General features: G+C 40.4%; 1 protein-coding gene across 4 annotated transcripts in view; it reads right to left on the reverse strand.

The window, feature by feature from the left end:
* The window catches only part of sugct.L (succinyl-CoA:glutarate-CoA transferase L homeolog), a 319,978-nt gene extending 296,989 nt beyond the window's left edge, over positions 1-22,989 (reverse strand). Inside the window, 7 exon segments of one of the 4 annotated variants that reach the window (NM_001096092.1) lie at positions 1,977-2,097; positions 3,994-4,044; positions 10,910-10,995; positions 12,215-12,288; positions 13,058-13,115; positions 22,687-22,715; positions 22,757-22,786. In NM_001096092.1, the coding sequence (NP_001089561.1) occupies positions 1,977-2,097; positions 3,994-4,044; positions 10,910-10,995; positions 12,215-12,263 (307 nt within the window). In that variant the 5' untranslated portion in view covers positions 12,264-12,288; positions 13,058-13,115; positions 22,687-22,715; positions 22,757-22,786. 4 annotated transcript variants of the gene reach the window in all.
* Between the last annotated feature and the right edge of the window lie 349 nt (positions 22,990-23,338).

Genomic DNA, 23,338 nt, shown 5'->3' on the forward strand with positions numbered 1-23,338 from the left:
CTATTCGACCATTTGATAGTCGAAGTACTGTCTCTTTAAAAAAAAACTTTGCCACCTAAAACCTACCGAGCGTCAATGTTAGCCTATGGGGAAGGTCCCCATAGGCTTTCCTAGGTTTTTTTGATCGAAGGAAAAGGATTAGATCGAACGATTTTTCCTTCGATCGTACGAACGAAGGAAATGCGGTAAAACCTTTGACTTCGATATTCTAAGTAGAAGGATTTTACTTTGACAGTCGAATATCGAGGGTTAATTAACCCTCGATATTCGACCCTAAGTAAATGTGCCCCTAAAGGTGGTCATAAACTGGTTGATAATACCTGCTAACTCAGCCACCTCTGATCAAGTTGCTTACTCATTAGTCTATGATTGGTTAAAAAAAAAGACAGCCCTTGCCCAGCTAGCCAGATATCAATATGACTTGCAGGAAAATCCCAGTGGGTCTGCATAACCTCCCATCTGATTTGCTTGTTGGCCCAGTCAGTGCTATGAGAGGGTCTTTGCCCCTCCAAACAAATGATGCCACTGAAGGGTGAACCAGGTGAATAAGTGCATTTTTTCAACTCTTTCATAAAGTAGAACAGCTACCAAGGCCGGATTTACATAGTGGGTGCCCATAGGCACACTGGCGTTCATCGTCCCTGCCCCCTCCTTTCAACAAGGTGGCCTTTTCACAAATACGGGCCTGACAGCTACCAAACTTTGGGAGCAAGAAAACACTAAGAAACTATTAGGACTTAATAGCTATTAGTTCAAAGTGATCTTTAGTATAGGGTATAATATATAGTGAATAAAGTACCCCCTCTTGTAAAATATAAGGATATTATAAGTTACCGAGGAGTTTCATGACCATATAAAAACACGAGGCCGAAGGCCGAGTGTTTTTATACAGGTCATGGAACTCCGAGGTGACTTCTAATATCCTCATATTTTACAACTGGGGGTACTTTATTTATTATAATACACAAATTTCAGTGAGTCATGTGACCGAAATGACATCAGAACTCACCGTTTATAACTGATGACATCAGAACTCACCGTTTATAAGGATATAATTTACAAGATAGGAAACAAGAAAAAAGGACCGCTACTGCTCCCCACAGGTACTTTTCCAGGTGCTCTGTCAAGCAGTATCCGACTGCTAAGATACAATAAGTTGAGGAACAAATAGACGGCACTTCTGGAGAAGATTTAATACTGCTGTATGTCCTGACGCGTTTCGGGAAATGATCCCTTAGTCATAGGTCCTATGACTAAGGGATCATTTCCCGAAACGCGTCAGGACATACAGCAGTATTAAATCTTCTCCAGAAGTGCCGTCTATTTGTTCCTCAACTTATTATAATTTACAAGATATTCATGGCTTTTGTGTATTATATGTCTATTAAATGTTTTCTGCTGCACAATACAGGCAATGGACATTTTTTTCAAGTACTGGATATTTTATGCTGTCAAAGTCCCATATTTTGTCAGGCTTCAGTCCTTGCTGTCTTATTGAATAGGATATACAGCCTAAGACTACTGAAGCTCACTTCTTTTGGTGAGTATTTAAGGACTCATTATCATTAGCACAGTCTCCTTTGAGATTATGTTGCAGAGACAGCTGTATAAAAACATATATTTTAGAGGTGCAGACTTTAGTAGAATAAAGACATTTCCACTTTCCAGTGATTTGAATAAATAGAAGGACTGAGTAACTCATTGCAAAATGAGGTTCATTGTATATAAATTCAAGGTTATGGATTTAGACAGCAGTCAAGTAAGTTTTGCCTTTTGGAAGTTCAACTGTTGCCATCACACCACAGTATAACTGTACAAATGCTCATTAAGAGGCCCATAAGATTCTGAAATAAAACAAATCTTTTGCTTTACAATAAGTGCAGATTAATATCATCTATAAAATATACTGTAATAACAATTATACTGACAATAAATATAAACCAGGAATAAAAAATCATAAAAAAAAACATTTTTACCAGTTATTGAGCAGTAAATTATATGAGGAGCAATTTCCTTTATCTCCTCAAATCCAAGTCCCATCTTAGATAGCTTGCCTGGAATGTAATTTTCAATAAAAACATCACAGGCTTTTGCAAGCTGAAAAAATGTAAGAAATGAAAAGATTTACATGAATATTATAACAAAGGACATTTCATTTATCAAATGAAACTATAATTCACAACAAAGATGAGGAAAACTGTTTTAATGAGGAAAACTGTTTCCTGACAGAAACAACCCAGCATAATAGACTGCTTAAAGTGATACCAACCCGTTCCTTTAAAAATCATAGGAACATGTTCATATCTAGAAGGTGCTGCACGACGAATATTTTCAACTAAGAGCCCCCCTTAAAGTGGACCTGTCACCCAGACACACAAAGCTGTATAACAAAAGTCCTTTTCAAATTAAACATGAAATCCGATTTCTATTTTTTATTAAAGCATTCATAGCTGTTGTAAGCTTATTTAAAAATCTCAGCTGTCAATCAAATATTGTCTGCCACTCCTCTATGCCCTGGGCATAGAGGCGGGGCAGACAATTACTTTCACTTTCCATTCAGCACTTCCTAGATGTCACTGCTCTCCACATATTCCCCCGTTCTCTTTACCATTTAAATGTGTAGCCAGGGCACCCATTCTGGTGCACAAACAAGATTCTGAGATGATGCAAGCTTTGCCTTATTAACAGTGTGCACAAAATGGCTGCTGCCTGCTTGCTATAATTTTAAAATCCCAGACTGAAGGAAACAAGATTCAGATAATTTATATAGTGTAATTAAAGTTTATTTTGCTTGACTAATGTGATAAAATAGGATTTTGAATAATTTTTTTGGGTGACGGGTCCCCTTTAAAGCTGCCCCCAGCCCCGCGAACCTTCATTAACCCTAAACCTACCCTCTGACAATGGATCTTCCGCATTGCTTCAGTGACGCTGGGCTGGGGGTGGATCGATCCTTCCATAGGCTGAAGTCCTGTTTCCATTTGTAATTAGCCTATAGAAGGATAACGCTGCCCCCAGCCCAGTGTCACTGAAACAACACAGAAGATCATTTAGCAGTATTGGAGGGTCGGGTTAACTATGGTTTGCGAGGCTGGGGTCGGCTTTGGAGGGCTTTTAGTTGAAAATATTCGGCGTGCAGCAGCTCCTAGATATGGACACATTCCTATGATTTTTTATAGGAACATGTCTGTATTGCTTTAACTGCAAAGCCAACATACTAACAATAAAAGGATGAAGTTAGAGAGTTGTTTATATAGAGCTAAGGCAAATTAAGGTAAGTTAGTGTGAAAGCAAGCTGCTTAGTAATAATAAAAAAATATGGAAAAAATGGCAGAATGCTCCTTTAGCATAAGTTCTATTTATTTTGCTACAGCTGAAAAAAGGTTGTATATAGGTCTATAGTGCCACTATATAAGGTCTAAAAGGAAAGAAATTTTGAAATATTTAGAAGCAATCCATAAATATTATATGAAATTGTGGGTTTAAGGGTGAGGAATAAATATTCTTACATAGTTACATAGTTAAATGGGGTTGAAAAAAGATCAAAGTCCATCAAATTCAACCCTTCCAAATAAAACCCAGCATCTTCTTTGTTCTATTCCCTTCTGTTTTTGTTTCTTTTGTTTTCTTATAGCCAGAACAACCCGCCTTCTTGCAACACCCATCATCCTTTGTTAGTCTTCTCCTTTCTACTTTCTAAAATTCAAAATTGTTAAAAAAAATGTTAAAAATTCTCTGTTAAAGAGAATCATTATTTAACTTTCCTTTTTGTTTTAATCTTAAAGGGCAAGTTTATTTGGATGGGCCTATCCTATGCAGCTGTATTACCTTTCATCGTTTTTTTCCAATTATTAGACTTCCTCGTTTGCCTCTTTCTAGTCAGCAAATAAAAAGGCTATGCAGCAGTCAGGAGTCACTGACCATGGCAACCCCAAAAACAAAATGACTTTGCAGCTTTGATTGTAATCATTTTTATTTTATACTGCAACATACCTCTTGAATAATCTTGCTGCCATTCGGATTTTTCATATTTACAGCTATACTCTGTAATGGAATAGAATAATTTGCAATGAATATTGAAGTTATATCATGGTAAATTAAGGTTACCTACAGTTACGTACAAATATACTTTTTTGTATGTTTGAATTACCTGTGTATGTGTTGTGTTTTCAATCACATGGAGTAATGACAACAGTGTGCCCTGCAGTAACTACCATGGCTCATCTGTTATCTGTTTTATAATAGTGATGCTATATTTTAAGGTTTTGTTTTGTAGACACTGCACTAGCTGAACTGGGTGACCACCTGCCTGGAGAGCAAGGGGTTGTAATAAGGTTTGCCAGGCCTGTGGATCAGAATGAGCAAGGTAAGGTTATACTTAAAATTTCTGTACATCACAGCAGGCTATTTTTCTGTTCTAGTCCGACTCTCTGTCTTAGTCAGCTGCCTGATTTTATTTGTGTATGCATCTGAACATGACCTGTGTTTTCAGACACACGCATAGATTTTTTTTAATACTGGCAGACTAGTAAAGCGTTGCCCAGTCAGGCAAACAATGGCCAGGGGTAAATTCTAAAGGCCAATAAGTGGATAAATGGAAAGGTACTGTTGTGGATAGAAGGAAAGAGTGTTCTGATTCTGTTACAGTCATAACTGAGGAATCGTCAAGCGATTTTGGGAGACTAAAACGATACATGGGTTCTACCACCAGTGATTCACATTATTGTAGGTGGGAAAGAGATTTTTTGCTGGCGATTAATCACCTGGTGTCCTATTGCCTTAAACTTCAAACTTATGCTTTAGATTTTACACTGGTATCATTCCAGACTTAACACAGCTGTTGCTTTGATAATGACTCCTGACATTACGGATTACTGATACTGTGGCTAGTATAGGTGGGGCTTGTGGTTCTTCTATATTCTTGTTTTTTGATCTCCCTGACCTTTTTCGATCTTTCTGGTGTAGTGCTCACGTTACCTTATTTTTTTTAGATATGATACCAAATACCATTAGTAACATAGGGGTAAATTTACTAAAGGGCGAAGTGGCTAACGCTAGCGAAAATTCGCCAGCGTGACGTCATTTTGCGAAGGGACGTAAGGGAACAACAGCACAATGTTTACTATATACCATAAGTACCGATGTTTACTATATACCATAATTACATTTTTTTAAATAAATATATATACACTAACATGCAACCTTGCTTACATGTATTTAAATGGTTTTATACTTCAACCCATAGTTGTACTTATTGTAATTTGTAGCTGGCCAAAATGTTTTTTATTTCATATAATGTAAAGAGACAAAAATATCTTTTTATTTTTTGTAATCAAGGGCAAATAAAATAAAAATATTGTTTAACATTTTCATTTCATCAAAGAAACACTATATTAACGATGTACAAAAGTGTAAAATGCATAAGATTGCAAAACATGGAAAAAATGCAAAAATCACAACTAAACCTAGTTTTAAACAAGAGCTTTGATAAAGAATTACTATTGCCAGGATGATTTGAAGCTTGGCCACCAAGATGTTCCCAGCTGTAAGATTAGGTGATGGGCAGGAGATAAGATTGAGGCTGCCTGAGTTGGAGTTGGTGGTTGCTGGTAGAGTGCCCTTGAATGTCTGTGTACCAGTTGCCATATTTAATACTTTACTGTATCCTTCTTTTGTTGTGGAAACAATTTTAAAGATGGAAAAAGTTATTTGAGTCTTGATCTTCTTCCGTTTTGTCTTTTTCTCTCAATGCTTTCTCTCTTACTAGCTGACCCATTATGCCTCTTACATCATCTGAAGAAGCCGTTCTTATTTGTCATAATGTATCAGGACAGGTTGGCTGATTGTACAAACAGTCCGGTGATGTACTTGCCAAAGATGATGAATCAGATGAACCATCAAATGGATCAGCCATTTCAGTTGCATTCTAAATGCTAGCATACACGGACCCCAAATTGCTTGATGTTCTTAAACAAAATATGAAAAGTATATAATTTCAAATTTACATGTACCTGTAAACTCATAGCCTTAATGTATAAATATTTCTCCTATATTTCTCTCATTATATATAATGATTCAGAGAGTTTCCTCACTCAAATGCAGAAAAAAATTCAATATATATCACAGGGTGCACAGTTACAGCTTTTATAGAAAAAATCTTCAGACTGGCACACCCTTAAAAATCTTTTATTTTTAACACATTGTATCACAGTCCAACATTTCGGTCTCATTAGGACCTTTCTCAAGGATAATCCAATGTAATTTCAACAAATTTTAAATACCCGTGTCTACACAAAAAAAGTGCTCTTTACTCAACAATCTCTAATTGTGTGATCATCCAATCAGTGACCCTGTGTACAAATTCAATATCTACCATTCCATAAACATTAAATAATAAACGCATACCAACCATTTGTCATATAATATTACAATAATATAGAATTGTGTGATAATGACATAAAACTGAACATATAACATGTAATTCCAAATTGTATCCATTAGATGTCATCAGTGTACCTCAAAACTCTTAATACAGTGTCCATTTTTTAAATATATGTAAACATTTTATATCCATTTTCATATTATATATATATATATATATATATATATATATATATATATATATACACACACACACACACTGCACTGCTCCATCTTTGCTGAATAATTTTCCTTCTGAAGGTATCAACAAAACTTTGTCTTTGACTTAAAAAAAAATAGATAGAGTTAAGATAAACGTACATCAAGGGGCCCATTTACTTAGCTCGAGTGAAGGAATAGAGGAGAAAAACTTTGAATTTCAAATTTTTTTTTGGCTACTTCGACCTTCGACTCGAAGATTCGAACTAAAAATTGTTCGACTATTCGACCATTCGATAGTCTAAGTACTGTCTCTTTAAGAAAAAACTTCGACCCCCCTAGTTCGCCACCTAAAACCTACTGTAGTCAATGTTAGCCTATGGGGAAGGTCCCCATAGGCTTTGGTAGCTTTTTTTTGTCAAAGAAAAATCGTTTGATCGATGGATTAAAATCCTTCGAATCAAACGATTTTTCGTTCGATCGAATAGCGCTAAATCCTTCGACTTCGATATTTGAAGTCGAAGGATTTAACTTCGACAGTCGAATATCGAGGGTTAATTAACCCTCGATATTCGACCCTATGTAAATCTGCCCCTAAATCATCCATTAATACCTTGACTGATCAATAAAAATGAGAGAAAGAGAAACAAATACAATTGAAACAAGGAAATACTTTCTACCACCACAGAGCACGCCAGCAATGTTACAACTTATTTAAATTACAAAACTATCACAGGTAAAAAATAATATACCTTTTATTTTCCTCTGTTCATTAGTTATGGTGCCCCATGCAGGCACAAGATTGGAAGCAACCACTTCCATGAATGCTTTCTTTTAAATCTGTCATGATACTAAGATACTAAGCATCCCAAATGTTTGGTCACTCCTCTAAAAGGAAGATTAGTCCCGACCCAAAAATTCAAATCGAGTTTTCCCGCCGAAAAAACATGAATGTCAGGAAGGCAATTAACATATTCAACCGGTTCAACAGACCACTGCCATTGACTTGTAAATGAAGTCAGCAGGTTTTAGGTGGCGAATATTCGAATACGAACTGTTTCCATGGTCGAGTTGTGATACATCGCACATTCGATTTGTGGGATTAAAAGTTGAATGTGTGAAAAAACAATTCGAAAATTCAAATTTAATTTACTATTCAACCCTTAATAAATCTGCCCCCAGGTGCACCGAGGTGTCACTAAGCAACGTGAATGTGATGCATCATGACATGATGACATGATACCAATGAAAGGAACCTCCTTTTGTAAGCATTTTGACATTGTGGAAAAAACAGCATATATCAGGAAAGATGTATCTGCTGCTATGTGTATCCTATTATTCTCTATGTCTATGGAATTGTATTGGCAATTTGCCCAAAAAATACTTACAAGCTGGTTTTTACTGGTGGATGCCGACCTATAAATTTCTTGTGGGTTTACTATGTTGCATTCTCCATGTATGCATATGCAGTTACATAATGACCGTCAAGGGCCGGAGTGGCAAAATTTTAGCCAAAGCATGCCCCCCAACTGCAATCTAAGGAGCACTGGGGACGCGTACTCCTGTAAACGTAATCCCCAGTGCTCCTGCTCATGCGCGTTCTCTCGTGCTCTGGTGCTAGGACCCATCAGTCTATGGGTGCCCAAGCCTGAAATACAGCCTGTGATCTATCTTCTAAAACTGACAGCCAGGAAAGTTTTTAAAAGAGGTAAAGGTAAAAAACTAAAATCCAATTTTTACTTTCTTTAATGAATAAGAAATCTATCTCCAATATACTTCAATTAAAAAATGTGTACCATTTTTATAAGAAACCTGATTGTATGCAGTGAAATTCCCACTTCGTGTTACTTGCTCTGACTGCTGTGGATAGGAAACTTCTGACGGTCCCTAACTGCTCTGCAGGGAAACTGATCATAAGCAGGGGGAAGCCCCCCCCATTCCCAAAGCTCAAGCAGCCAGCGACTGTGTAGAGATTTGTATCCGCAGGCCCAGTGCAGTCTGCATATTCTGATTATTGATCAGTCTTGCTGTATCGGCTTCTATGGCAGATATTATTTGACTGTCTTCATAATTTATGGTGATCCCTAAGCTTAACATCCCAACAGATGCTCGGACCAAACTTAGCATGTGCGTGGTCTTGGTCTTGCAAAGATGTTTAACATAGTTACAAGATGATGACCCCCTGCGGCCAACTTTGAAAGCATAAATGATTTGTTTTATTAGGCTTCTGGTGCAGTAAGTTCGTGTTTATAATAAGTATACAAAATTTCTACGATTATGCTGCTTTAGACTTTAGTTTCCCTTTAATGAACTGACAGATTTATCAAAGCCAATACCTGCACCAAATACAGTAATGTGAAATAGTGTAAACATGCACAAATTTATCGTAAATATAAATACAGTGCTTAGGCTCAATATGCGCTAGTAGAACATTGGTGCTTTACAAAACCTGTCTTCATAAACTAGATCCTTCAGTATTATTTATTAAAGGGGTTGTTCACCTTCAAAGAACTAGTTGTTTTCAGATAGATCACCAGAAATAATGACTTTTTCCAATTACTTTCCATTTTCTATGTGTCACCGTTTTTCCAATATTGAAGTGTAAAGTGTCATGTTTCACCTTCTAAAGCAGCTACGGGATGGGGGGTTGCCGACCCTGTAAACTGTTCTAAATTGATACATTTAGTTGATACATTTGTTATCTTTGTCCCTGCTGAGTAGAATTCATGAGTTTCATTAAAGGGGACCTGACACCCCAAAAAAATATTACAAATCCTATTTTATCAATGTAGTCAAGAAAAATAAACTTAAATTACACTATATAAAAATTGTATGTTTCTCCCAGTGGACTCCAAGCAGGAGCTTATTTTTGAATTCCAGGCTTGGAGGCAAGTTTTGGTTGCATAAAAAACAGGTGTAATGCCAAACAGAACCTCATGTAGGCTGACAGTCCACATAGGGGCCACCAAATAGCCAATTACAGAGCTTATTTGGCACCCCAGGAAGTTTTTGCATGCTTGTGTTGCTCCCCAACTCTTTTTATTGTTGAATGTGGCTCACGGTAAAAAAGGTTGGGGACCCCTGATCTAGTGAATGTCAAACAGGATAAGCTATACCACTTGAGATATACTTCCTCTCAGCACTTTAACCCTTTTCCTGCTGCCATCATATGTGCTACATAGTTGGCAAAGCTAAGTGACAACCTGCATATCATAAAGCACATATGTTTCCAGGTTCAAGTTTACGCTATAGGGGAAAAAAAACATTGCAGAGTAACATGCTTTGCTTTACCCAACTTTGGGCACCAACGCAGTTTCAGTACTTAAAAGACAAGATAAGCCCAAGAAACAGCAGTGTTCCAACCTGTACACCAACAATGTCCCTCCTCAACTGCTAAGATTTTACTGCACTATTCCTCTTATTCTCATGAGAATCTTCTATTTCAAGATTATGTTTGCATCGCTTTTTGCAGTAGCCATATTTGTTCCTGTGATGTAATCAAAATGGCAGACGATACTCTGTGCATGCCCCATCATGAAAAACACAAGCAATCAACACGCTGGATCAATCAACAGACCGTGCAGTCTTCTGGGAAACTGACAATTTAAGTATTAGAAATTTAAAAGTAGGGGGGGAGCCTTGGCTTATTGATAAGAATCAGCAGCACTTTTCAGTTCAGCGAAAGTTGAAATCTTGTCAAATTATATCTTTTTGGTTGCCTTGTCCTTTAATACTACCCTAGTTTGCTCTTGAAGCATATGGTATGTTTCCTGAGTAAAAGCTAATAAAATGAATGGACCTGTACATGTATAGCTAGCTTAAGTCTTCCTCTCAGCTGACAGTTGTAGGTAATTATAAAGGCACATAATCAAACGAAAAAACAACAGAGCATTGGAGCACTGTTTTTTTGCTTGATTATAGGTTTACAGTTTCCTTTTTGGATTATAGCAGCTCCAAAAGTACTATATACAGTAAATTATAACACAAGGTGTTACACCAGCTTCGTTTTGTATTCTTTGGAATTAAAAAGGCAGAACACAAATCTGTTAGATTACAATAAATGATTGAAGACTGTGTCCCTAACTGTAGATATTGTATATTGTATACTAAACACATACAAAGTACAACAAGCAATGCAAAAGATAATAGGCCTATTTAATATCAGAGTTATTAATATGAAATCATGATCAGCAAGTATCTCCCTGTATGTCTGTATTTTTTCCAGGATAAAAAAAAAGGCTCTGCATTTAAGGACTGCTGTTTATAAATACAATAAAAAAATGTACAATGAAAAAAGCTATTTCTTCATCAATTATATAAAGGTCCATACCTTCTTATTTCTGTTTACGCTCAGAAAATAAGCACTCTCACTTCCAACAAAAGGAGGTCCCCACGATCTTGTATCATCTCCTGGTCCTGCAAACAGAGTGTAATATAGACATAAAATCCAGAACAGTGGGAAACACATTTATCGAAGGTCGAATTTCAAATTCATGTTTTTTAAAACTACCATAAACTCCTATAAACTCGAAATTCAAAGAACTGAATTTTTTTTTGAATAGAAATAGAATCAACCCAAAAAGTTTTTCTTAAAAACAAAAACTGTCAGGGAAGCTGCAAACAACTGAAAATTGATCCCTGAACCTCTCCCATTGACTTCAACAGCAATTCGGCAGGTTTTAGGTGGTGAATAGTCTAATTTGAGTTCTTAAAGGGCCAGAGTATGATAAATCTTGAAAATCAAATGCAAATTTTTTAGTTTCCTCGTGAGGCAACTTCAGGCGACTTCGGAAAACGAAGTACTCTGAGTGCCATCCGGCCGGCGATTTACATTCTAGCCAGCGGGAAGGCAGTTTGGGGAGATAAGTCGCCCCGCCGAAGAGAAGATTTGTCACTGGACGACTAATCTCCCCAAATTTGAGCGTGTGTCTCTGCCCTTAGGTTACCTTTTAGTATTTTATAGAATGGCCAATTCTAAGCAACTAAGCAATTGTTTTCCATTACATCATTGGGATGTGATAAGATCAGCCCAATTAGTCCACCTCAAAGTCTATTCGATACACTCTTTACAGCCAGCTTTAGTCAAGAGTAACTTCATTCAGAAACAGTACATCAATGTTATTGATTTTATTTATATATGTCATATAAATATTTATATAAGCAGTATACTGTATATTATGTTTCTTGTTTCCATCTGATGAAGCTTATATAAAATGTTTGTTTTCATAATAGTTTCAGTAATTCTCAAGGGTGTCTTCTAATTTACACATACAGAAAATCATGTCCATAATTTGTAAACCAGTGACAAGACTATTAGGGAACAATTTAGATTTGTCCCACTGTGTCATAATCTTTCCAACTCTGCATGTTTTAGACACCTTCGATATGTAACAATGCTCTCTTTGTGATGCGGACTGTGCTGCCATTTCATATGAAAATAAACACTTTTTTATAGAAACTGCTCTATATATTTCACTAGACATAGTTTGCCCCAATCAAGCAAAAAAATCTAACAATTGCAATTCTGGTCTGATACTGAACAACAATTTCCTTAGTGACAGGCAGAATCTGGGTAAAGCCTCCCTGTGTCCAAGACTGCTATCAACAGTATAGTTAAAATCACAAGTTAAATTACCTGGTCTTTCTACTTTAATAATCTCGGCTCCAAGATCTGCAAGAATCATTGTAGCGAATGGTCCAGCAAGCACCCTATAACAAAAAGACAACACATAAAAGACAAATCCTATTTGGTAGGTAAAAAGCTACTTCACTTCCAGTGACGGATTTTTATCACTTGCACATTTGTTTCTAACCTTTAACCTGGTTAGTTTTATGGAGTCTTAAGGTATTTCTTGTCCCTTATAGTGCAGGCATGTCAAAATGATGTTTAGGGCAGCCTCCTATGGAATACTTTTTCTTACTTTGTGGCCCTGATAAATTCATCTATACGTTTACATTTATCGCTCCACTAAGCCATTTAGACTGTTTTGCATTCCTGTAACTTAACATCATAAAAACCAACTGAATATACGTACATTACGTAGCATATGTTGCTCCCCAACAAATATATTTGCAAGCTGAAACCTTAGGATACCCACACACCAATGGATACATACCGGTAAACGTGTTTCAATTCAAAAACTATTCCTGCACTCCACAGTAAAGTCTTCTATGTGATTTAAATTTGACATGCTTTTTCCTAAAGCTTAAAAAAATGTCATTCTTGCAACAATAAGCACTTAATGGCAACTATCCAGTAACTTAATAGATGAAATTAATACACCTGGTAAGTGGGCAATTCAAGTTACAAGACTAGCTTACTTTTGTTGTGGGCCTAAATAAATTCAAAGCATGAGCAATAACTTTGGGTCCCATATTTTAGAATTTTAGTGGGTTGCAAGCACTAAAAAATCATTAGTACAGTACTGTATACAATTAGTAACTCTAAATGAGAATAAGGATATTGTTAATACAACACCTTGTTAAGTCCAAGACTTTTACTCCATCCAGAGGCTTGGCATTGGCAACATCTGACACTACAATAGAAAAAAAAAAAGTTAAAAGAAAATCTACAACTACATTTGCATCCTGAAAAAACATTAAAGGCCTTTTTAATGTTTATACATGCTGCACAGTTTTATATCACAAGACCCTGAACCACATTATTCAAGCTTTAAAGCTGGCAAGATATAGCAGAGACCCGCGGACCCTTACTATGAACTAAACCTGAAGCAGCAGGTGATGTTACAGGGGGAAGGGCCTGCCAGTGACATCACAAACAGGGAGGGCTCGCCAGAAGGTAACGCAAATGGTTTAAGGTGCACTTTTAATGTATCCCTCACCCAGGCTATAAGTGCCTGAGTGAGTGTTCGCATCTCTATTATATTTCAGGAGAAATAATGGGAAGGTATGGTGTGACAATGAACATCTAATTGGCTTCCTTTCAGCTGGACCTATGGTTACATTACCAAATGAAAACCAAATGAAATGCAGTCGTAATCATCTATTGTAGCTTAGTTTCTATAGCCTTGCTTTATACATAGTATCTTTGTGTCAGTTCTCAATAAAACCCATGCTTCTGACTACAGATGGGTTAAGACTCAAGTGCCATGGTCAAAAAGAGACTTTTGCCACCCACCCCAATAACATCCACTGTCAATGCAGTCTTAATTCTCAAAAGTACATAAACGTTATCTTTCTGCTGCTACACCAGCAGTACCACAGCAACAACCCAAAAACATGTACTACCCTGTCTCTTTTGCTAATTCGGCTTAGTCTCCTAGCAGGGCTGTGGAGTCTGTAAATAAATCCTTACACTCCGACTCCTCAGTTTATGGTACTTCCAACTCAGACTCCAACTCCTCTGTTTTTAAAGTAACAGCAACATCAAAAACTGAAAGTGTATCAAATAAATTAAAATATAATGTACTGTTGCAGATAACAGAAAAAACACCATTGTATTGGGCAGGGATTATCTGTTATGTGCAATGTAACCTGTGCTGTTTCTCTATTTTTCCCTTGCATGCTAACAGTATATTATAAGTTAATTCATTTAGAACACTTTCATTTTTTAGTGTTACTGTTCCTTATGTATTTTCCATGTTGATTGAAAGAATTTAAGTACACAACATACAAAGCATTGTATCACTGCCAAAGCTCTAAAATATAAACCATATCCTTTGGTAATTCTAAAACACAAAGTTAAACTTACATAAAACCAAACACAATCCGAAAAACGAAACCAACTTAATTAACTTAATTAATTGAACCTGGCTAAAAGCTGTAGAATAGCTGTTAAATACAATCCAAAATTGACTAAAGTATTGTTCTTAGAAACAGAATTACTTTTGCCATAGCCTGCTTCACAGAAGCTCTTAAGTCTGATTTGATTGTTTTCAGAGTTTGTATTTAAAGTTATTAGAAGTTGGATTTTATACATATTGACTCCAGATACCCAAAATTGCTCCCAACTCGACAGCTCTGTCTCCTATTATTGGTGGATCCCAGTGTAGGTATAATCCATAATTTAAAATTGGATTTGCTTGGATTTATTGATCAAATTTGTTACACAAATGTATCCTTTTAAAAATTGTCTCTCATAGACCACTCATTTATCAACACTAGCATCAAGCGTTTGGCAGTAATAGGAGGGCAGGATTGATTGTTTGATTAACACCTCTATCAGGACTTCAAACAGAAGAGTATCCCACTACTGTATGCAAATATAATATTACTGAAGACCTTCCTAGCATTGTCTCCAGTTGTGACTAAGAATAGATTTTCTCGAGCACTGTACTGAACTTTGGTATGTTTTCTGACTTCATACACCTGCTGCCTGCACCTACTAGCCTCTTGCTTCTCTCCAGCCTAACCTCATTGCCTTTGGCTTGTTCTTTAGCTTGACGTTTCAGCCATTTGCCTATGATGTATTGGCCTGTTTGTTGATTCTGAATTCCAGTGCTTGTGACATGAACTCTGCTCATTATTCTACTGAACAGGTTAAATAATAAGATGCAGGTTCTATTCTGGTGGCATTAATTCCAAGTTAACCAAGTCTGCCTAGAGGTCATAAGAACATTTATTATAGGCAAAATACCACAACTCTTAGCACCGAGTTTGTCTAACAGGCAGTTGGCAGACAAATACACACACACACACACAGTAGTAGTAGTGGTACCGTAAAAGCAGGTAAACATTGTGGTTCAGTCACTTTGCACTTAGGAAACAAGAATGAGGCAAAAGATGGTCAGGACTGTGTGCACTGTTCACACTGATTTTAGCTGGAGACAGAAGTGATGGGAATGTCAATAAAATGATCTTGCATTCTGAGAATTTGGAAGAGAGCATATTCATATGGGTGAAATCACCAATTCGAAAAAAAAGCTGTTTCATTTCAAGATGTATAGATGCCCTTCTATCAGTATGGACATGTTCCAGTACAGAAATGCATTTATAGAATGCAAAGTAGTTAAGTAACCCCCACCATACAGGTCACTGTGTGCATGCCAAAGTCACAGGAATGTACCTCTCTGGCTGTATTCCCTCAATAGTGAACATGCTGGGCTCTGGGTATGCTGAAAAGATGTGCAAGTGAAGGCTCCGCAATGTCCCCTCACCCCCTGATTCTCCTCCTCAGTGCATGTAATAATCTGCTGGTGGGCCGCATGCTCCTAGCTGGGAAATTGACAAAATGTCTAGCCCCATGTCAGATTTCAAAATTGAATATAAAAAAATCCGTTTGCGCTTTTGCGAAATGGATTTCAGTGCAGAATTCTGCTGGAGCAGCACTTTTTTTTCCCCATGACAGTATCCCTTTAGCATTATGGTGGCTCAGGATGTGTTGTCAAACATCAGGGAAGCACTCGTTGGGCAGGACGGAGAACACTTCAGACGGCAGCTGCACAAGCTGCTATCAGGCAGACAGTGAAGTAATACTGTGGCAGAAGGAGGAGAGACAAGTGGATGGGCAGAACGTAGATCTTTGTGGCAGACAAGGCCGCCGGAACGGTTGAGCCCCAGTCCTCCTGGCATCAGGAGACGTTGACAGAGCGGATCATCAGGAGGGAAGCAGAATACAGACATGGGGAGAGCGCAGTCGGAGAGGATGTCGGCAGACAGGACCAGAGTGGTAACAAGCGCAGCTGCAGTAAACCAGGCATCTGGGCAGCCCAAGGCAAGTAGGGGAGGAACTGTGGAGGCAGCTAGGAGGAGGTGCCAAGTGGCCCGGAGGGGAACAAATGGAGCCAGGCATGGTGGTGGAGCCAGGGGAGAAATAGACAGGACACAAGAGGAGTTACATGAACCCGGGCTTGGGCCGGAACGCATCAGGCCCATGTCGGTCAGTCCTGCCAGGTCTTGTGGGTGTAAGGCAAGGAGAAATACATCACGAGGGAGCTCTGGGAGCAGGAGCAGGGACAGTTGGAGGATGGAAGGGGAACCAAGCAGCAGACAAACAAGCAGAAGCCCAGGAAGAGAAGGACGATCACAGGCCCACAGCAGGACACCACGGTACAGGCCTGCTAGGAGTCGCTCTAGGGAAGAAAGCGGAGATAGATGCCACAGACCTAGGGATTGTGTACGAAATAGGGCTGGCGGCCTGGGACAGACACGACTTCAGCACAGGAACAAGGGAGGGAGCAGAGGACAGAGTGATGCATGCTGCTGTTGTGTTTATAGATGCAGGCCCAGGGAATCGGAACCTGCATCCAGAGAGAAGAGGCAATACCAGGACGTTGGCAGACAACGCAGCAGAGTCATCAGGACAAACTGATGGATCAGCATATACAAACCCCACGGCCCAGGAAGGGACAGGAAAAGGTACGGGGGGGGGGGTAACGAGGGGGAGACACTTGAGGAGGGGCTAAGAAATTTATTAGCCAGTTGGGAAGGCAGGTAAGGGGTACAGTTAGGAGTAGGAAGGGTCTGGGAAAGGAGGCAAGGGGAAGCCGAATATGGATCTGCAATAGGAGGGGTGCTAGGGCAACTGGTGGCCAGCAGAACCACAGCCACGGCAGGGGGTGTACCAGGGATGAACACAGGGGGATCAAGGGTGGGGAACAAGGCAGATGAACAAGAGAAGGAGGCTATCATGGGGGGAGTGGCAGAGTCTGCAAGGGAGAATTCGTATGTGTCGTTTGCGGGCCCACTGGGGGTACACTTGAAGAAAGAGATTAAGGAAAAAATCTGGAAAGGGGAATTTGTTGAGATATTTTCGCTGCTCCCCTTAGAAGAGGTGGTAGAGGTGGAGGAGGATGGGAAAAAGGATAGTAAATAGGAGGAGGAGGAAAGATACAGGAAAATTCCCAAGACTTTTGGTAATTGGCTTAGAGCATTTTGTATATTGGTGGGAGGCATTGGGGAGAAACATTCAGATAAATGCTCAGCGCTGTTCTGATACCTAGAAGGGATATGGGAGGCCTTCCGGATCTACGGGGGCTTGGCGTGGTGGCGCTATGATGAGCAGTTGCATCAGCTTTTAGCAGCAAACCCCGGGATGAGATGGGACCAGATAGATATGACACTTTGGATGAAACTGATGTTAGCACAAAAGGTTTCCCCATTTCCATGGCCCGCCAGTGGGGAACAATCAGGTTCTTCACTAGCGGGTCACAAACTTGGGTTCTGTTGGCTCTATAATGACGGACAGTGTAAGTGGGACGGCTCATGCCAAGTTCAAACACGAATGCTCCGCATGTGGGGGGTAATCATCCTTATAGTAAATGCTTCAAGAAAGGAAAAGGGGAGCAAAGGGAGCAGATGCTGCAAAAGGGGAGGACTCCAGTGCGTTAGGAGGGAAGACGCAGAATTTCTGCAGGAGGGTTTCCAGGTTGGGTTTAGGAAACCCTTCAAGACAAGGAAAAAAGGGGAGATACATGCGAATTTGAAGTCGGTTGATCAGAATCCCAGGGTAGTGCGACAAAAGCTGGCCAGGGAGGCGGAGATGGGTTGGATGGCAGGCCCATTCACAAAACCACCTTTACAAAGCTTGCGGATTTCTCCATTAGGGGTCGTTCCCAAGAAAGAACCGGGCAAATTCACACTGATACATCATTTATCATTTCCGAAAGGGGGATCAGTGAACGATGATATCAGCCCAGAACTTTGCTCGGTATCATACACATCTTTTGACAGGGCACAGGAAAAAGTACAGGAGGCAGGTAGGAGAGCACTGATGGCAAAGGTTGATATTGAGGAAGCATTCAGGCTACTACCTATCCATCCGGAATGTCATCATTTGCTTGGATGTGCTTTCGAAGGGAAGATCTATGTGGATCTTTGCCTCCCTATGGGCTGTTCAATCTCTTGTGCATATTTTGAATGATTCAGTAGCTTTTTGGAATGGGTGGTGAAGAGGCAGACAGGATTGAATAAGATAGTTCACTATTTGGATGATTTCCTGTGCGTTGGCCCATCTACTCGGAGGAATGTGAATTTTTGTTAAAAGTGTGGGCCGGGGAATTTGGGGTTTCATTGGCACCCGACAAAACGGTTGGTCCGACAACTAGGCTGAGCTTTTTGGGTTTGGAGATTGACTCAGAGGCTGGACTTACGAGGTTACCAGAGGACAAAGCAAATGATTTATACCAAATGGTTAGCAGGTTACAAGGGTGGCAGAAGGCTACGCTGAAGGAGTTACAATCATTGTTGGGTAAACTGAACTTTGCCTGCAAGGTTATTCCAATGGGGAGGATATTTTGCCATTCTCTGGGGTTGGCGATGGCAGGGGTGAAGTAACAGCATCACCATATCAGGGTATCCAGGGAGATAAAAGGGGACTTGGAAGTATGGAAATGGTTTTTACAAAACTTTAACGGGAAGCTACTTTTCCAGAGCAAGGAAGTGCTGTGTGATGAAATACAGCTGGTCCCAAATGCATCCAGGAGTGGAGGTTTTGGAGCATACTTTGGGGGACAGAGCAGTGTGCGGAGCAGTGGCCAGAGGAATGGGTGCAGTCGGGACAGTGAGGAATCTGTGTTTTTTGGAAATGTTTCCTATACTGGTGGCAGTACATTTGTGGCGCTCGGTTCTGGCAAACAGACGAGTGGTATTTCATTCAGATAACTTGGGCGTGGTGCGGGCAAACACTCTGCAGTTGGCCACCTCCCCAGAGGACTATTGAAAGCCTTGGTACTGCGCTGTCTGCAGATCAATTTGGGTTTCAGGGCGGTACATGTACCAGGGAAACTGAATGTAATAGCTGATGCATTATCGCGCTTCCAGTGGGAGCGCTTTTGGCAAGTGGCACCAGTAGCAGATCGGGCAGGGATCCCTAAACTGGCTGGTCTGTGGCAACTCGGGACAAGAGACTTGGTGGCCGGGTGAGGATATTGGTTTCTTTTCAAACTTCGGGATTGGGAAGATTACACTAAAGCTTTTGAAGTAAGACAGGTACTGAAAGGTTTTAAAAAGAGGAGCTTTAAGACAAGATACAAGGAGGCCGGTCACAGTAGAAATTTTGGGAAAGCTCCAGGAAGAAGTGGAAGGAATTGGGAAGTCTCCATATGAGATATGGCTTTTTCAGGCAGCCTTTTCATTGTCTTTTTTCATTGCTTTCTGAATAGGAGGATTGGTGAGCCCAAGTCAGAACAAACTGGGGGGGGTTGAGCATGGGGGACATCACCATTGAGGAGCATGGAGTGCGAATATGGCTACACTGTTCAAAAACTGACAAATGGGGCAGAGGCAAAAAGATTGAATTAGGTGAACTGGATGGGGGAATAATTCGCTCGAGAGGTTTCCTTCAGTGATACTTGAGGATGCGCCCGGAGAAGGGTGGACCACTGTTGATACATACTGATGGGGTGCCGTTATCCAGATTGCAATTTTTGAAATTTTTTAGATGTGGCCTTGAAAAATTGGTTGCAGAGGAATATGGTACACACTCATTCCGTGTTGGTGCAGCTACGGAGGCGGCTAGATCGGGATTGGGGAAGAGACAATAAGGAAGATAGGGCGGTGGGAGTCCAGAAGATTCAAAAGTTACATATGCACAGTGGAATAAGGGAATAGGTATAAGGTGTTGGGGAATTGGGGTCGAAATAACTAATGCCATAACTAATGCCATGTTATATTAGGTTGCTGGTATCTTGTTTTATTTCTTTTGAAAGGTCAAAGGAGAGTGGTATGGCTGTTGGGCCATTCATACATTCGCAGGGCAGCACAGAGAGCCGTAGTTTGGAGGGCAGGAATGCAGCTGGACTTTCCAGAGGATCAAGTGTCCATCAAATGTTTGGGGGGCTGTTGTGGCCAGGAGTGATGGACAAGGTGCTGGTTCTGTCAGCAGTAGAGGAGCATCCTGATATACTTGTGCTTCATGCTGGTGGTAATGACATGGGGGTCATGGCACAAAGAGATTTGGTAAGGGCTATGAAGCTGGATGTGTATAAGATTAGGTCATTTTTTATGGGAGTGGTGATTGTATTGTCAGAGATGATAAATCGGGTGGTCTGGAGGTGGGCACGGGATTGGGAAGCAATGGAACGTAGTAGACAAAAGATAAATAAATGAATCAGTGCGTTTATAAGGCATTCAGGCGGCATAGTGATACGGCATAGGGACTTGGAATCTCGGCTGCCAGGGAATTACTGTAAGGATGGGGTGCATTTATCTCAGGTGGGGATAGATATCTTTAATATGATTTTAGCAGAAGGGATTGAAAGGGCCATGCTGCAGATTTTGGGGGCGTGTCCAGCATGAGGTTTCATACCAGAATGCCCATGGCGGAAGATGTGTAGGTCTGAGGCTGGGAGTTTTGGGGAATATTGGCCACTAAAAAGAAGGGAAGGACAAAAACAAGGGGAATATCCAGTTACAAAGGTATCGCCATTGCAGCAGCCTTCAGCGGCTAAGGATGGGGGATCCCGCTGGACAGTTGTTGTGATATTAAGATGTTGGAAATGTGGAATTATAAGATGATTCATTTTGTAATAAAAGCGTCTGTGGCCTTTTCAATCGATTGAAGAGTGTCCAATGGGAGAAGGATGAGTTGGATTGGGTAAGAGTACAAAACTTGACGCTGCCCATGTCATTGCTTTGCATTCCATACTACTGACACTTCAGTGGCGTAACTAGAGTTTGTGGGGGCCCATGTGCAGTTGACATAATTAAAGGGGATCCCTGCCAGAGGGAAAAGGGAGGGGGCAAAAGGAGGAAAACAGAATGGCTAAAACAAAAGTTATGAGAAAACAAAATAAAACATAAACAAGCATTAAATAGGGAAGCAATTCCATGTACAGTATAATGCCCACCAGAATTCATAGTAGAATGGCAGAGGCAATCCCGCATAGAATACCCGCTCCCCCCAGAATTCATATCAGAATGACATAGCGGCAGATTCACAAATGATACCCAATTAACATTTATTTTTATGTACAACAGCCTCAGCACATGTATAAAACTAAACAAACATCACATTTTCAGACGTAATGGCTGACAACAAGGAAAGAGTAAGTCAAGGCTGGAATTCTCACCAGTCTTCTTACTGGGGGGGGCAGAGAATCTGAAAAGTAAACAGTCATACATTTCTGCAAAGCCCAGTGTGAAAGTGAAAATTGTTCCTGTGCAGGTGTGTGTGTGTCTGTCAGTCTGTGTGTCTTTCTGTGTCTTATGTATTCAGTCAGGACACCGGGAGTTGTGAACAGGGATGGGGGGGGGAGGAGGAGAAGAGGAGCAGGAAAGAACAGCAGGTCGCTGATTAATAAACACTGCTCTGTTCTTGCCCTGTGTGTGTTTGTGCAGATGCTATTGTGTGCTCCTGCACTTCTGACCACAAACTTTGCGAGCCACATGGAGCTGGGACGGAATTATGGAAAGTTTATAGTTTGTGCCTGAAAACACAGCAGTCGCTTGGTTTAGTTAGCCCTTAGCAAATGCCTCATTTGCCCTGTTTTTTACAGCAGCCCTAGCTACCTCCCTTCTGCGGTGCCTGCCCCTCTCATAATACACAGCTTCCTCAGGGACACACTTCAGTACTTCTAGTCTACCATTAGCTTGGGGCTGGAAGGTTGGGAAAGCCCAATCTAAACACTTCCGTTGCACATGTCATAAAGGGGAGGGGAATAAGCCACTCAGTCCTCACCCTTTTATCCAGCATTTGCAGAGAGCTGGGGAGGACTCCTATCTGTTTGGGGCCCAGCTGATTCCGTATTAATCAGAAAAGTAGATAAATGCAGCGCCGTATCTAATTAGGCAGCATTTGGCCCAATAGATCACAGGGTAGAGAGGCCCCTCGGGCATTTGCCCGAACGGACAGACGGGCCTGCACTGTACACACTGATTTTAGCTGGAGACAGAAGTGATGTGGATGGCAATAAAATGAGCTTGCATTCTGGGAATTTGGAAGAGAGCATATTCATATGGGTGAAATCACCAACACCAAAAAAAAAGCTAAACACACAACTGTTTCATTTCAAGATGTATAGAAACAACCACAACTGCAACTATACTGTTATATGCATGCCCTTCTATCAGTACGGACACGTTCCAGTACAGAAATGCATTGAAAGAATGCAAAGTAGTTAAGTAACCCCCAGCATACATGTCACTGTGTGCATGCCAATGCCACGTAAGGGAATACGAGGGCAAGCAGTAAAAGTCACAGGAATGTACCTCTCTGGCTGTATTCCCTCAACAGTGAACATGCTGGGCTCTGGGTATGCTGAAAAGATGTGCAAGTGAAGGCTCCGCAATGTCCCCTCACCCCCCTGATTCTCCTCCTCAGTGCATGTAATAATCTGCTGGCGGGCCGCATGCTCCCAGAGACGCAGTAAGATCAAAACACACACAAATTAGGAATTAAACTCTAGCTCTGCTCGGACAGCACTAAGAACCCTTGCAGCCTAGTCTCATAAACTAAAGCACTGGGAAGGAGGGGCAAGCAGAGGGTGAAGCTGTCGTCACAAGGGGTAGGCTCAACCTCCCACGAGCTCTATTTGACAAGGAGAGGGCGGACACTGCACGCTGATATTGTCGGAAGATGTCCTAAAGGACAAAGGGCACAGAGCTGCAAAAGATACACATTTATAAACTGCACAGCCTGTGACATAACACAGTTAATTATTGTGTGTATTTTATGTGGCACACTTTAATTATATTGATATATCTATGAAAGCAAGTAGTGGCCATCTACTTTCTCTTGGTAGCTTTATCCCACTTAGTTAAGTGTTTTCCCCAAATTTTAAAACTAAAAAGAAAAGGGGTATTTGCTCAGGGTCCCCCATGCTAGGGCTCCCACCATCAGAACTCTGTCTGGTATAACTTT

Source organism: Xenopus laevis, chromosome 6L, assembly GCF_017654675.1.
Source record: "Xenopus laevis strain J_2021 chromosome 6L, Xenopus_laevis_v10.1, whole genome shotgun sequence".
Classification (NCBI taxonomy): Eukaryota; Metazoa; Chordata; class Amphibia; order Anura; family Pipidae; genus Xenopus; species Xenopus laevis.